General features: G+C 56.6%; 2 protein-coding genes across 2 annotated transcripts; both read left to right on the forward strand.

Moving 5' to 3' along the window:
• Window positions 1-476: 476 nt before the first annotated feature.
• BBK36DRAFT_1111779 (type I 3-dehydrogenase-like protein) lies at window positions 477-2,750 on the forward strand (the record flags this gene model as incomplete). The annotated part of the gene is made up of 2 exons (XM_024889733.1): window positions 477-863; window positions 987-2,750. The coding sequence occupies 2 exons, from the start codon at window positions 477-479 to the stop codon at window positions 2,748-2,750; spliced, it is 2,151 nt and encodes a 716-aa protein (XP_024753288.1).
• A 6,015-nt stretch (window positions 2,751-8,765) lies between these two features.
• Window positions 8,766-11,854, forward strand: BBK36DRAFT_1166176 (N-terminal binuclear Zn cluster-containing/DNA binding domain-containing protein; the record flags this gene model as incomplete). The annotated part of the gene is made up of 6 exons (XM_024894870.1): window positions 8,766-8,909; window positions 9,031-9,097; window positions 9,246-9,525; window positions 9,583-9,750; window positions 9,804-9,982; window positions 10,044-11,854. The coding sequence occupies 6 exons, from the start codon at window positions 8,766-8,768 to the stop codon at window positions 11,852-11,854; spliced, it is 2,649 nt and encodes an 882-aa protein (XP_024753289.1).
• Window positions 11,855-12,190: the final 336 nt, after the last annotated feature.

Raw genomic sequence — 12,190 nt, forward strand, 5'->3', positions numbered from 1 at the left:
CCCTCCTTACTGCAACCTGCCCTAATCGGGCCATTTCCACGGGGGCTATACTTGGGCACAACTGTATAGTCGGGACGACTCTCTGCGAGAGATCGCCGGGTACCTTATCTGACTCGACTCGGTTTTACCCGGTCTCGCGAAGTTGAGCTCGTCGCGCCCCCGAGTCATAGCTGGGTAGGAGGCCAACACGCCACCTCCGGAGCTGATCAGAATCCTTTCGCCAATCGCTGGCGCATCAGAGCCGCAGGTCGTCTCGTTCGAAGTCTTTGGGTCATCTATTTTCCGATTCCCCCTTGGCATGCAGCGCCGAGTTGGTGGAGGGTGCTAGGAGACACAGAGCCAGTGTTGCGTGTACCAAACGACGAGTCGCTTTTTGCCGGAGCGACAGCCTGAAAGCCCAGTCATCTTTGACCTCACAGCAGAGCGTGTGGTCCGAGTCCGAGTCCGAGCCCAATCAAATCCAGAACACTAATACAATGGCTGCTGTTCAGCAGTTGCTGGCGAGTCCGTCGCCCACGCCCGCGCCAGCACCATCACAACACATCAACAACGGTTCGGCGACCGCCAGCATGGAGGAACCTGGGACCACAGACAATGACCCGGTCGTGATTGACAGCGGGCTGATGAAGGGCGCGCCACAGCCGGGAGATTCCCGAATAGCGGTCATTGTCTATGGGCAGGGACAAGAGCATGTTGTATCCATATTCGCCGAAGTACTGGGCAAGCCGGTTAAATTAAAGCGACAGTTCAGAGACGTCGACCACGACGACGAGGGATTCGTGGTTGGCCTTGCGCTCGAGGAGGCCGAGCGGGATGTGGAGGACAGAGACCAACAGCTCCTCGTAGCGATCAATGCTCACTGCGTCAACCTAGGGATGCCTCCGAACTTGCGCCTCTCCGCCCACTGCGACTATGAGTTTCTTTACACCGAAACCCCCTTCTTCAGGCGCGACCTCGCACGATTCATTTCATTCACGCTGGGTCAGATCAGCCCGCACAGCCAGTTGATGGCCAAACCGAGAACGTTTTTCATTTCCACCACCTTCCCCGACGTCCGGGCAGCTCTTCCGAACCTGGACATTCTCACCGTGGGAGCGGATGCGGTCGAGATCCGCGTAGATCTTCTCCGCGAACCCCGGGGCGACGGCACCTTTTCTGACATTCCGAGTCTGAGCTACGTTGGGCAGCAGGTGATGCTGCTGCGCCAGAGAACTGAGCTGCCCATCATCTTCACAACCAGATGCACGCAGGAGAATGGAAAGTTCCCCATGGACAACCCCGACTTGTACTATGAATATCTGTACCGAGCGGTCCAGTGGGGGGTGGAGTACATCGACGTCGAGTTGTGGCTGCCGGAACGCATTCGGAAGAAGCTGTACGAGAAGAGAGGCAACTCCCGCATCATGTCTGCCTTTCACGACTTCTCAGGTACCTTCAAGTGGCCCTCGCAGTACGCACAAGAAGTCTTTGAAAGATCGAAGCAGTATGCCGACATTGTCAAGATGATTGCGATCATCAACGACCACAACGAGAACTTTGAGCTCGAGTACTTCCGCTCAAAGATACGGGCCCAGTACCCTGATGGGCCACCGCTGTCGGCTGTCAACATGGGTGAGATTGGTCAGTTCTCGAGAACGCTCAACACGGTCTTCTCGCCCATCACGCATCCTCTTCTGCCCATCATCGCCGCGCCCGGCCAGATGAGCACGGCCGAAATCAACGCCGCCCTGGCACTGCTCGGCCAGCTGCCGAAGAAGTACTTTTACGGCATCAGCAGCGCTGCCGCTCGAAGTATCGCGCCGCGGGCCCCCTTTTATGAGAAGTGCTTCAACGAGCTGGGACTGCCGCATCAGTTTGCTGTCGTGGAGCGCCAGCACAACAATCCGGCGGGTATTCAGGCGTGGTGCAACCAGAGGGACTTTGGCGGCGCCTATCTCGACCCGGGCCTGTCATACCAGACCATCATGAAGCACAACCCGTGGTTTTCGACGCTGCGAAACGGCCAGGGCCCGACACTGTCCGAGGCCGCTCAGGGGATTGGCATCATTGACACCATCGTCGTGAAGCCCTTGTCGTCATCAGGATCGGGAGGATCAACCTCGACGCCGCCGTCGCACTATGCCAGCGGCACTCTGCCGCCAGGAGGACAGCCGGGCCTTGCACCGAACACATCGCTCATCTTTGACAATGCCAGCTGGAGGGGCATCTTGTCCACACTGACCCGTGACCTAGCGCCCTCTGCGTACTTTGGCCGAACCGCGGTTGTGCTGGCGTTGACGGCCGACGATGCCGCGCCCGTCTTCTTCGCGCTCAAGGCGCTCAAGATTGCCAAGATATACACCGTCGGCTTCCGGACACCCTCTGGGCTGGCCCGCAACGCGCCGCCTATCGAACAATTCATCAGCATGGAGAGTCTTCAGCGCGCGCGATCCGTGGCGGACAACCGCGCCCCCTTTGTCATCATCTCTGCGCTCGGCCGAGGCAAGAGCAACATTGTCGGCATGCTGCTGCGAGTCTTTGGAGAGGCCGGTCCACCGGGATCGTCGAATTCGAAGAAGGTCTTTTTGAACCTGGCCGAGGCTGCTTCCCAGCAGAAGAATGACCCAGTCGTGGTAGCCGAGCAGAGCGGGTTCACCGCATACGACGCTGCAGACGTGGCGGCCTTTACGACGGTCGAGAGCCTACGGTTGCTGGTCGGCCAGAACGTGCCCTACAGCTTCGTGCGGCTGGCCAGCGGTAATTTATTCTGAGCGAAAATCTGGTCTATTTCTGTTTCGAAAGGATCCGGCTGATATAATAATACCCACTGCGAGCTGCTGGCCTGGACCTTGTTTTGTCGCTCGATTGATGGCTGGCAAGGGATGGGGGGAGGATCCATCTATTTTTCTCTTTATGTTATCGAGCTGCCTTTTCAACTTGCTCGGAGCAGCCGGTTATGGCATACGCTCCGGTTCTTGTTGTCCTGGTGGGCTTGCATCTGTGGCGTTGGAAGCGAGGCCAGCACAGAGGGCATGCGATTTCCATTTTTATCATTTTGACGCATCTGGCGCAATTGTCGTGAGGTTTGACTGCTTTCAATCGGGTTCAATGTACTTGAGGAGTGGTATACGGAATATACGATGTATATAGGTAGGCATTTGGATGGGGATTGGAGGAGGGAGACGATCGAATAGGCTGTGACTTTTGATTGGAAACTGTCACTTTCCCATACATTCACGGAGTATGGGGAGGATTGAAGGGGGAAGAAGAGGGAGCCCTGGAGACTCTCGTCCGGACCGAAAATACTACCTACCTACCTAACGTACTGCATACTCTATGCTACAACATGCCTATCGTCGCCATCGGCCATTCAATGTGAGGGCGAACGCGAAGCAACGGTACCCAAGTACGGACGACTTGCTTCAATCGGATTTGCTGCCTCGTATTCTACGGAGCACGGAGGCGCGCGTTCTGTACCAGTAAGGATAGACGTCCGTACGGTCAAAGGGGTCCTCGCTCACCTGGCAGGATAGGCCACTATTTTCTCGGCCTGGACTATCGGCATATGATTTTCTACGATTCTTCCTCTAGTACTAAACGGAACACTGGATGGACCCCTTCCGGTGGTTCCCCCTCCCTTTTTCTACATGACCCTTGTTATGTACCCGACTACTAGTACTACTATCGTGCTTTTGCTGTGTGTGCGACCGACCTAAAAAGTGATAAGCGGAAACGGAATTCGTGGTCAGCTTACCCAGCCCAGCCCCAGGACGACTTTTTACATTGCAGCCGGGCGGCAAGATTACATTGCCTTTTGGGGGACCAAGTTGAAGAAACTTGGAAGGGATGGATCTGATAGGTAGGTAGGGCCGTGTAGGAGGGGAGGGGAGGGGGGTTTGACTTGGTGTATAGTCGGAGGGGGCTTTATGGAATACTGCTCTTATGTTCCCTACGTGTATTACGAGGAAGTACTTTATAGTAACGGAAATAGTCCAGAACTGACGAAGGAACTTCTGATGACGGGATAGGAATTTCCTATAGTGGTATTGATGGTCCGATTGTCCTTGTTGGGTATTTCTGTGCTTTGACCGGATGGAGTTCATAGGGCTGGATTTGATGCTTCAGGATACTAGTCGATCGCCGCCCTCCTCTTCGATGCGGGACTTGAAAAGGTTTGTTTCCTCGGCCAGAATTGGGAGAGGGAGGGAGGAAAGAGGAGGGGCTGTAACGATGGGGGTTGTATGTACTTGGAGAGATACTGCGGTCGGTCGACTCCCGAGTCTCCAGTTCGTCTCTGCATTTACTGCTAGTAGTAATTGTATGTGATTTGACAACGCCGAGATGCTGCGGATTTACCGGACCCCCCCCCCTACACAAGTTGCTACAAAGTACTGCAGATCCTTTTGCTTCTTACCTTGTCTTGTAGCTCGGTAGGGCAGGGAATTCTATTCCTGTCCTCGTCTATATCGTCGATGTCAGGTACAAGCTCCAGAAAACGGGATAGGCACGAGCGAGTAATGTGAGGGAGAACGTGAACGCACCCGAGTCATGGACGTGCTTTGGCGAAAAGGCTGGTGGTGGTGGCCTGGTGTTCATGTTGTGTGGATGTTCGGATGAGCCTTATGAGAACGGATGCTACAGTACATGTGAAGGCAAGATGCGCCCATTAACCTTTTACGCTGTCCCCAGACTTCACGTTCTCTGCTGTTGGCGGGCGGGAGGGAGGGAGGGACGTTGGGCTGGCAGGGGGGATACATTGGATGTACTGTAGGTGTCGATTCAGGGGTCTGGTGGTGCTCGTTTGCGTTTTCTGGGCTGAACGGGTTGTTGCTGGAGAGAAGAAAGGAACAAGTCGGTTATCGTCTCACCCAGGTTGCCCTAGAATTGGTTGGTTGGTTGTTGCTATAGAAGAGAGAAAAGCAACTCGACCATTGTCTCTACGATAGGAGTTAAGATTTGTTGAAGAGAGTTGCTGCTCTATGCATAGGCTTAAGCTCTTTCGCCGGATCCTCAAGCCATAGCATAACCTTAACGAGATCACTAATTCACAGTGAGACGAAGTTCAAGCTGACCCAGTACACGTGCATCCCGGATACATGTACTGTATTACAAAGCTCAGTCTCACTGACAACCTCGGCTACAAGAGAGAAGAAAAAAGAGAGACAAGCACGGCTACGAGAAAAAGAAACAAGAGGGAGCGCGCTTAAGCGACCATTTTCCAAGATCTCGCTTGCGAGGCATCGTGGCATGATGAAAGAAGCGCAAAGGGCGCTACGAGAATACGAGGACGAGTAAGTCTACATGCATGCATCATGGCCCCAATCCCGGGGCTCTCAGCTCGAACAGGGTGCCCTAGATGCGCGCTTGCGCATGATAGCAGGACTTTGTGCTTATAGATAGAGTTGAATCCCGTTTCGAGAGAGAAACAGAGAGAAACACACGATAGAAGAAGAAGAAGAGCAGGGGGGAGAGCTGAGAAGCAAGACATGAGATAAGATGTGCCTAGTATCGCCGAGGAAAAACAAAGACTGCATGGTGCAGGGCGGGTGTCGCTCATTTTAAGGCTGGCGTTTATTTTCCCGTTTTGTTCTTTCAGTCCTGGTTGCTGGTGATTCTGATTGCTAGAGCCCTAGAATTCACGGTTTGCGGGCAGAGCGAGGCTGCACAATCTTGTCAGTAGATGCAATTCGTCCGTCTTGTGTTTTGTGTGCACCGTCTGACCTTGTCTGGGCGTGGGGGTGACGGAGAATCGGCTCACTTTTGCGGTGTCTCGTCTATTTCTGTCTTACTCTTGGTTCCAACTCGATAGTATTCTCGTCACAAGTTCCAAGATTGCAGCTTGTCAGGCACGGCTAGTCATGGCAATTGGCTGTGCTGGCGTGCAAACTACGGGATAGGCGACCCCTGAAGAGAGGTTGAGCCGAAGAGCAGCGCTTGCCAGCCCAGCAGCCAGGAGCCCTGTTTGCCGGGAGTCTCCTGGGCTAATGGTACAAAGGCGATTGAACCCGGAGGGGGAACTTTGCTGAACTGGGGCATCGAGGCGTTGCAGAAGATTGCTGTGCCGGGTTCAGTGCTGTGCGCTGCGGCACGAACCCCGGCGACTCCCCACAAGGCAGCCATTCGTGCGGGAAGGGTACATGTAGCATTTGCTTTCCCCTTTGCCTGGTACTGACATGTGTCGGCGATGGCAGCTTGTGTCGGCAAAGAGAGGCGGAAAGATGGTAAGGGACGAGACAACTGTCAACTCCTCATACGACTTAGTAGGTTGACAACTCGTAAGGTAGCATTGACACACATCTCACCCACACTCGCTCGAACTGACACACGCACATACACGCTTGGCCCAGCAGTCGTCCCACGGCGTCGGCTCTTTGGCGGCATATCACCGCCACCGTGAGCTCGGCAGTTGGGGGCCGGTCATCTCTAAAACGGCGCAAGGCAAGATGGCAAAACGGGCCAAAAAGACGAGTCTCTCGGCTTCAATCGCTGGTCCGCTGCTTGTTCGCCGGCTGCGCCTTGCAGCGACAACCAGCAAGCCGGTGTTGGTTCGTCGCTTGCCTTGCGCGGTTGCGACTCTGGAGGGTAGCAGCAGCAGCAGTCGACGGGGAACGAACGGGAAGACGTGGAGAGAGAAGAAACGAGCATGACACCTCCCCTGGCCTGGCCTGCAGCCCACTCTCTGTGTGGCTCCCCTGACACGGCGATGCGGGCTTGATGTGGTAAGCAAGCCACTGATTTGCGCCCTGGGCATCGTTCAGAGTTCGTTCCCTCTTCCCCTACCCGCGATTCGATGCGTGTGGTCCGATATCCAGCGTGAGATGACGGCGGTGGTGAGGATGAGGCCTGTATCTGCGCCGCCTTATGGAAACGGTCCATGCGGCTGATCGGGGCTGTTGAAACGCATCGTCGATGATGCCAAACTTGGACATCATCCTGGACGGACATGGCATCACGAACCGGCACGAGTCGCCGGGTCCCTCTGAGCCCTGCGGCCTGTGCATCGCGGGATCAGCACCCGAACGGATGCCTCTTGGATGCCTTTGGTTGGCTCTCGGTGTGCGATGCGTGCGAATGTCTGGCTGTGACTGGCGAGTTGGGTGATGGGGCGGTTCTCACTGCATGGCTGATGAGAGTTGACGGATTGCCACCAAACAGAGGGCGGGTGAGATACATGATTTGACGCCCTCTGTCCCGGGTCCTGACTTGGTAGAACTTGGATGTGATGCCGGAGATGTACTTGTACCTCTGCAAGGCTGGTGTCTGTGATTGGGCTGCATGTATGATGGGAATCGAATATGGAGTCTGATGCTATTTCGTGCAAAATGCTCCGAAGCGATTCTGCTGTGATGCTCCATGCTCGTACTCTCAAGGTGACCAGATGGGAGAGACATGGATGCTCAAGTGGGGAGAAGCCGTGATGAAGGATATTAGCAAGGGCGGCCGATTGGGAGCGAGCTCCAGCGGTTCCAAACTGGGCGAGTAGGGCTACGAGGGCACTAAACCGCTAGCAGCATCAGCACAGGGGGAGGGGATGGGGTAATGAGACACTGGAGAGGTGCAGGTACAGGTACAGGTACAGGTACGGGTGCATTACAGACACTCCGACACAGGAACATCTGCCGCAGGACAGGACAGGACAGGACAGGACAGGACAGGACAGGAACAGCAAATCATTCATCAATGGACCAATGCTACAGTACGGCACCATCTTGGAGCGGAGAGGCACCGAGTTGCTACGAATTGCTGCGACAGAGCGAGGGCTCAGATCCCATTCCGCGCAGCGCCACAGGGACGGAATGGATTCATCTTGATGCTTGTCCATCCTGCTTTAGGCATTTGTATCTGTACGGGCTGCGGAAGCGGAGCAGCCATCCTCTGGCGATAGGCTGGAATCGAGGCCACTGACGGGGCTGCTTAGGCGGGCTGGCGGGCTGCAAGGACTAGCGGGTTCAGAAGGGTTAGAGGCTGGGACGGGCCTGCACCGGCTGCAGTGGCTGTCGGGGCACATGGGCAAGTACCTGTACCTGTCCCTGACCCGGCCCTGGACGGGGACCTGTGGGCTAAGGCAGAAGCTGGAGGTTGCCGACGGCTCAGACCAGACTCAATGCTACTGCTCTCTCCATGCTCTGCATCGCATCTCATCCATCTTTTCCATCCTGGGGTCCTCACCAACGAGGCAGCAGCTCCGAGGCCTCAAGCTGAGCGTCCGCGATCCCTCCGGCGTGTCTCGTCTATATTTGTCTCTCCCTCCCGGCGCGCGTCATCCTCCGCCAGCGCATCGTCGACGCCGAGTTCCAGGTCAAAAAGCAGCCAGCACTCCAACAATCCCCGGTGGGTCGGCCGCCGCAGTTCCTCGACCAGACCGACGTCCAACCTGCAGCTGCTTTTCGTCCGGACGCGACAGACGCCCAGCACGCCGACAATCCTCGCCAGGGTCTCCGGGTATCAGCAAGCCGCCGGCATCTCGTATCCCATAACCGCCAACTCGGAATTGCTTGCGCCGCAAACCGCTGCCCCGAGCCCTCGTTCGCCGCTCGCCCGCCTCTGTCCGTCCCTCTTGCGCGCCTCCTCTGCAGCGGCTTCACCCGCCACATCTGGCTTTGCCTCTGCTGTCTGCTACTCTTATACCGCTGCCTCGTGCTGCTCTGCCTTCGACCGCTTAGGCGCCCTGCTGGCGGCGGCCGGCAACCCGCATTGCTTGCAGCGCGGCCTCTCTTCTACTCATCTCCGGAGACATTCGCCAACTCCTACCGGGCGCCCGCGCATCCTCGCCCGCCTCGTGCAAGATGAACGCTCCGCATCGTCCTCCGCAGCAGCCTGTGGCCTTGCCCCCCCAGCGGCCGCAGGTTGGCATTGAGCGCTTGCCTGCGCGGAATGTCACCACCGAGCCGCGCGAGTCCATGAACTGCAAGTCGTGCCGCAAGCGAAAGGTGAGTTGCTGCGTCTCCTGGCAGGTCTTTCAGCTCTTGCTCTGCGACTTTCTCTGTAGCCCCTCATTTAAATCGAGTGCCGCGCGCAGCATCTGACATGTCTCTTCTCATTGGGTTTTAGATCAAGTGTAATCGCCTTCGTCCTTCTTGCGAAGCATGCTTGGTGTTTCAATGTCCATGTATATACGGTAAGCTTCAACGTGCCCTGTGTCGCCTGGTGCTTTCGGAGCGGGTAGCCGAGTGTCTCGGACCTCGCCCGAGACAGCTTCTTCCCTGGAAGCGCCGCTGTCATCAGGACGTAATTGGACCAGAAATGCTCATACACTGGTCTCTTAGATGCTGTACCGAAGAAGCGCGGGCCAAAGACGGATGTCTTGGAGGCTCTCTTAAAGAGAGTGGATGGGTTGGAGGCCAAGCTCAAGGAGAAGAACGCCGAAGGCGAGCAGACGACGTCGTCAGCGGCAACACAGCAGCCGGCAGCAGCTGAACCATCCACAAAGAGGCAGCCAGACGAGCGAGACACTGCAGAACCCGCCGCCAAGCGGAGAGCCACCGAGGACAAGACGCCCAACGTTACAGAGCTGCCGTTGTACTCCCCACAGACGTCGACAGCTGGGTTGGTTGCTCCATGGCCGCTGTGCTTGGTGAATACATGTACTGATCCAGGCCACAGGGATCCCGCCACCCCGTCTATACAGACCGACGCCCTTCTCGATACCTACTTTAACCGCTTCCACAACAAGCCCTTTCACATCTTTGACGAGTCGGCGATACGGAAACGCATTCAGCTCAAGCAGCTTCCCCCCTTTCTCTTTGACGCCATTGCCGCAGTCGCCGCCAGGTATGTCTCCCGCATGGATCGCAACTGTACATGTCATCTTAACCCTTGCGCAGGCACACGCCACATCCTCGCGGTTTCCGGGCCGCTGTCAAGCTGGGCGACGAATATGCCTCTCGAGCCAGGAGTGCCATTGACATCGATGAGCCGTCCATCGACAATCTCCAGGCCATTGTTCTACTGGCGATTGCATATACCGCCTCGGGCAAGGGGAGGAAGGCGTTTATGTTGATAAGTACGTTCCCGCGGGAAGCTGACTCTTTGAAAGCGGGACTGCATTCTAACCTTGTGCTTAGCCAATGCCATTGGCATGATCATGGCACTGGAACTGCATCGTGAGATGGACCAGCAAGCACAGGTGACACCGATGGAACGCGAAACGCGGAGGCAGCTCTTTTGGTCATGCTACTTGCTGGATCGCTTCTCGGCCTCCGGCTCTAAGCGGCCATCCCTCATTGGCGATGATGCCATTGCATTACGGCTCCCGTCATGGTCTCCGGCGGTCTCCGGCCTTCCCGTGGACGGCGATTTCTTCCTCTGCGGATCTAATCTACAGTACTTTCAGGGCAGCGGCAAAAAGTCCCAGGGTAGCTCGGGCATGCTCATCGACATCACGCGCATTCTCGGCGTCACGAACCGGTATCTGGCGGCTGGAGGCGTCAAGGGCGACTCGCACTTCCCCTGGCACTCGCTATCAAATCTGTCCAAGATCAGACAGGATCTCGATGTGTGGGCGTCGGGCACGGACGGCATCTTCGCGTCGATGGATGTTCTCTTTGGCCAGCCGGACTCGACCGTTCTTGTCCTGTGCAAGCTCATCTACCACCTCATCCACTGCTTGATCTACCGTCCGTTCCTCCCCATCAGCCTAGCTGAGCTGGCAGGAAACGGGCAGCACCAGTCGTGGCAGATCGAGGCGACCAACATGTGCTTCTTCCACGCGAATGCCATCACGGAGCTCGCCGAGGTCGGCAGGCAGATGCAGACCATCGAGTGGCCGTCCTTTGTGGGCTACTGCATCTGCACCGCCGGCACCGTCCACATCCACGGCGCCCACTATGGCAAACAGGGCGGCAGCGGCGAGATCAGCGTCTTTAGCTCGTCTTCAGACTTTTTGTCCCGCGAAATGCAGCTTTTGAGCGACCTGCGGTTTACCTGGGCCATTGTGCAGCACCAACGGGATATGCTCCAGCGACTGTACGAGGCACACAGAGAGCTGGTCAAGACCATCACCGGAAGCACAATGCGGTACACGCCCGGATTCCAGCTCGAGGACTTTTTCGACCGGTATTCCAACATTGGAGGGCCTGGGGGGCCGACCTTCCACTTTGATACCGCCAACCTTAGCCTGGCCGACGAACTGGTCGACTACTCCAACGAGCCGACTCCCCTGTCCGATGTACAGTCTCCTTGGCCTACGGAGAACAGGCCGAACCCCAAGATCAAAAAGCCGTCCCAGTCGTCCCTCCAGGGCATACCTCTGCCTCTCACGCCCACGATGACGGTCACGAGCTATCCCCGCCAGTCCCTACCCATGCAGCATGGGCTGATGCCGGCCCCGTCAACGCCTGGGGTGGGTGCCATGGCCGAGATGATGCCCGCTCACATGGATGCTCACCGGCAACAGCACCACATGAGTGCCATGCGCAGCACCGTCGACGTCACTTCGGCCGCCCACCCTGCCATGGCTGGCTTCGGTCTTGGACACCCAGGTCACCCCGGCCCAGGAAACATGGCCTCCATGGCCGGGATGACATTCAGCCCCGCGTTCAACTACAACCTGGGGCCTTCCCACGCGGCAGGCGGTGTGCCTCAGCAGCAGGTCATCAACGACGCCAGCGGAGGCTTCGACGCTATGTTTGGAACGATCACGGCCAGCGCGTACAACAGCCCGCCCACATGGCAACCAGGGGTCAGCCAGGCAACGCCGGGAGCTACGGCTCCTAGCCCCAGCACAAAGAGCAACACGGGCAGCACGGGCACGACGGGCGAGGAGAAGGATCCTTTCATGAGCCTCTTGGAGCAGCTAGCCAACGACGAGCAGCGGCAAAGCAGCGGGTTGAAGAGCGAGCTGGATTACTTCCTGACCAGCGGTGGCGCTCCATAACGGCACTGCCTTTCTTGTGTTCTTTTCTCACGATTCCGGATAATGTGGATGAATGGGCGGGCTCCCCTCCCCCCCTGTGCTGGACATAAGATTCGTATTTAAGAACAGTTGTAATGACAGGAGCGTGCATGTATACGCTGACAAAATCTTACAAACGGGCTTGTATTTTCATCGAAGGAGGAACTTGTACAAAAGGGCCATGTAGGCTACTGCATGTATGATATGACGAAACGAAGCGTGAGCCTTGCTCCTGTTTTTACCTGACCTGGGGCCTTGAGAACATTGCTTTTTGAATAGCTAAGCATTTAATGTTGAAGATAATGTAAAGGATTCAAC

Source organism: Trichoderma citrinoviride (genome assembly GCF_003025115.1).
Source record: "Trichoderma citrinoviride strain TUCIM 6016 unplaced genomic scaffold BBK36scaffold_2, whole genome shotgun sequence".
NCBI classification, from domain to species: Eukaryota; Fungi; Ascomycota; class Sordariomycetes; order Hypocreales; family Hypocreaceae; genus Trichoderma; species Trichoderma citrinoviride.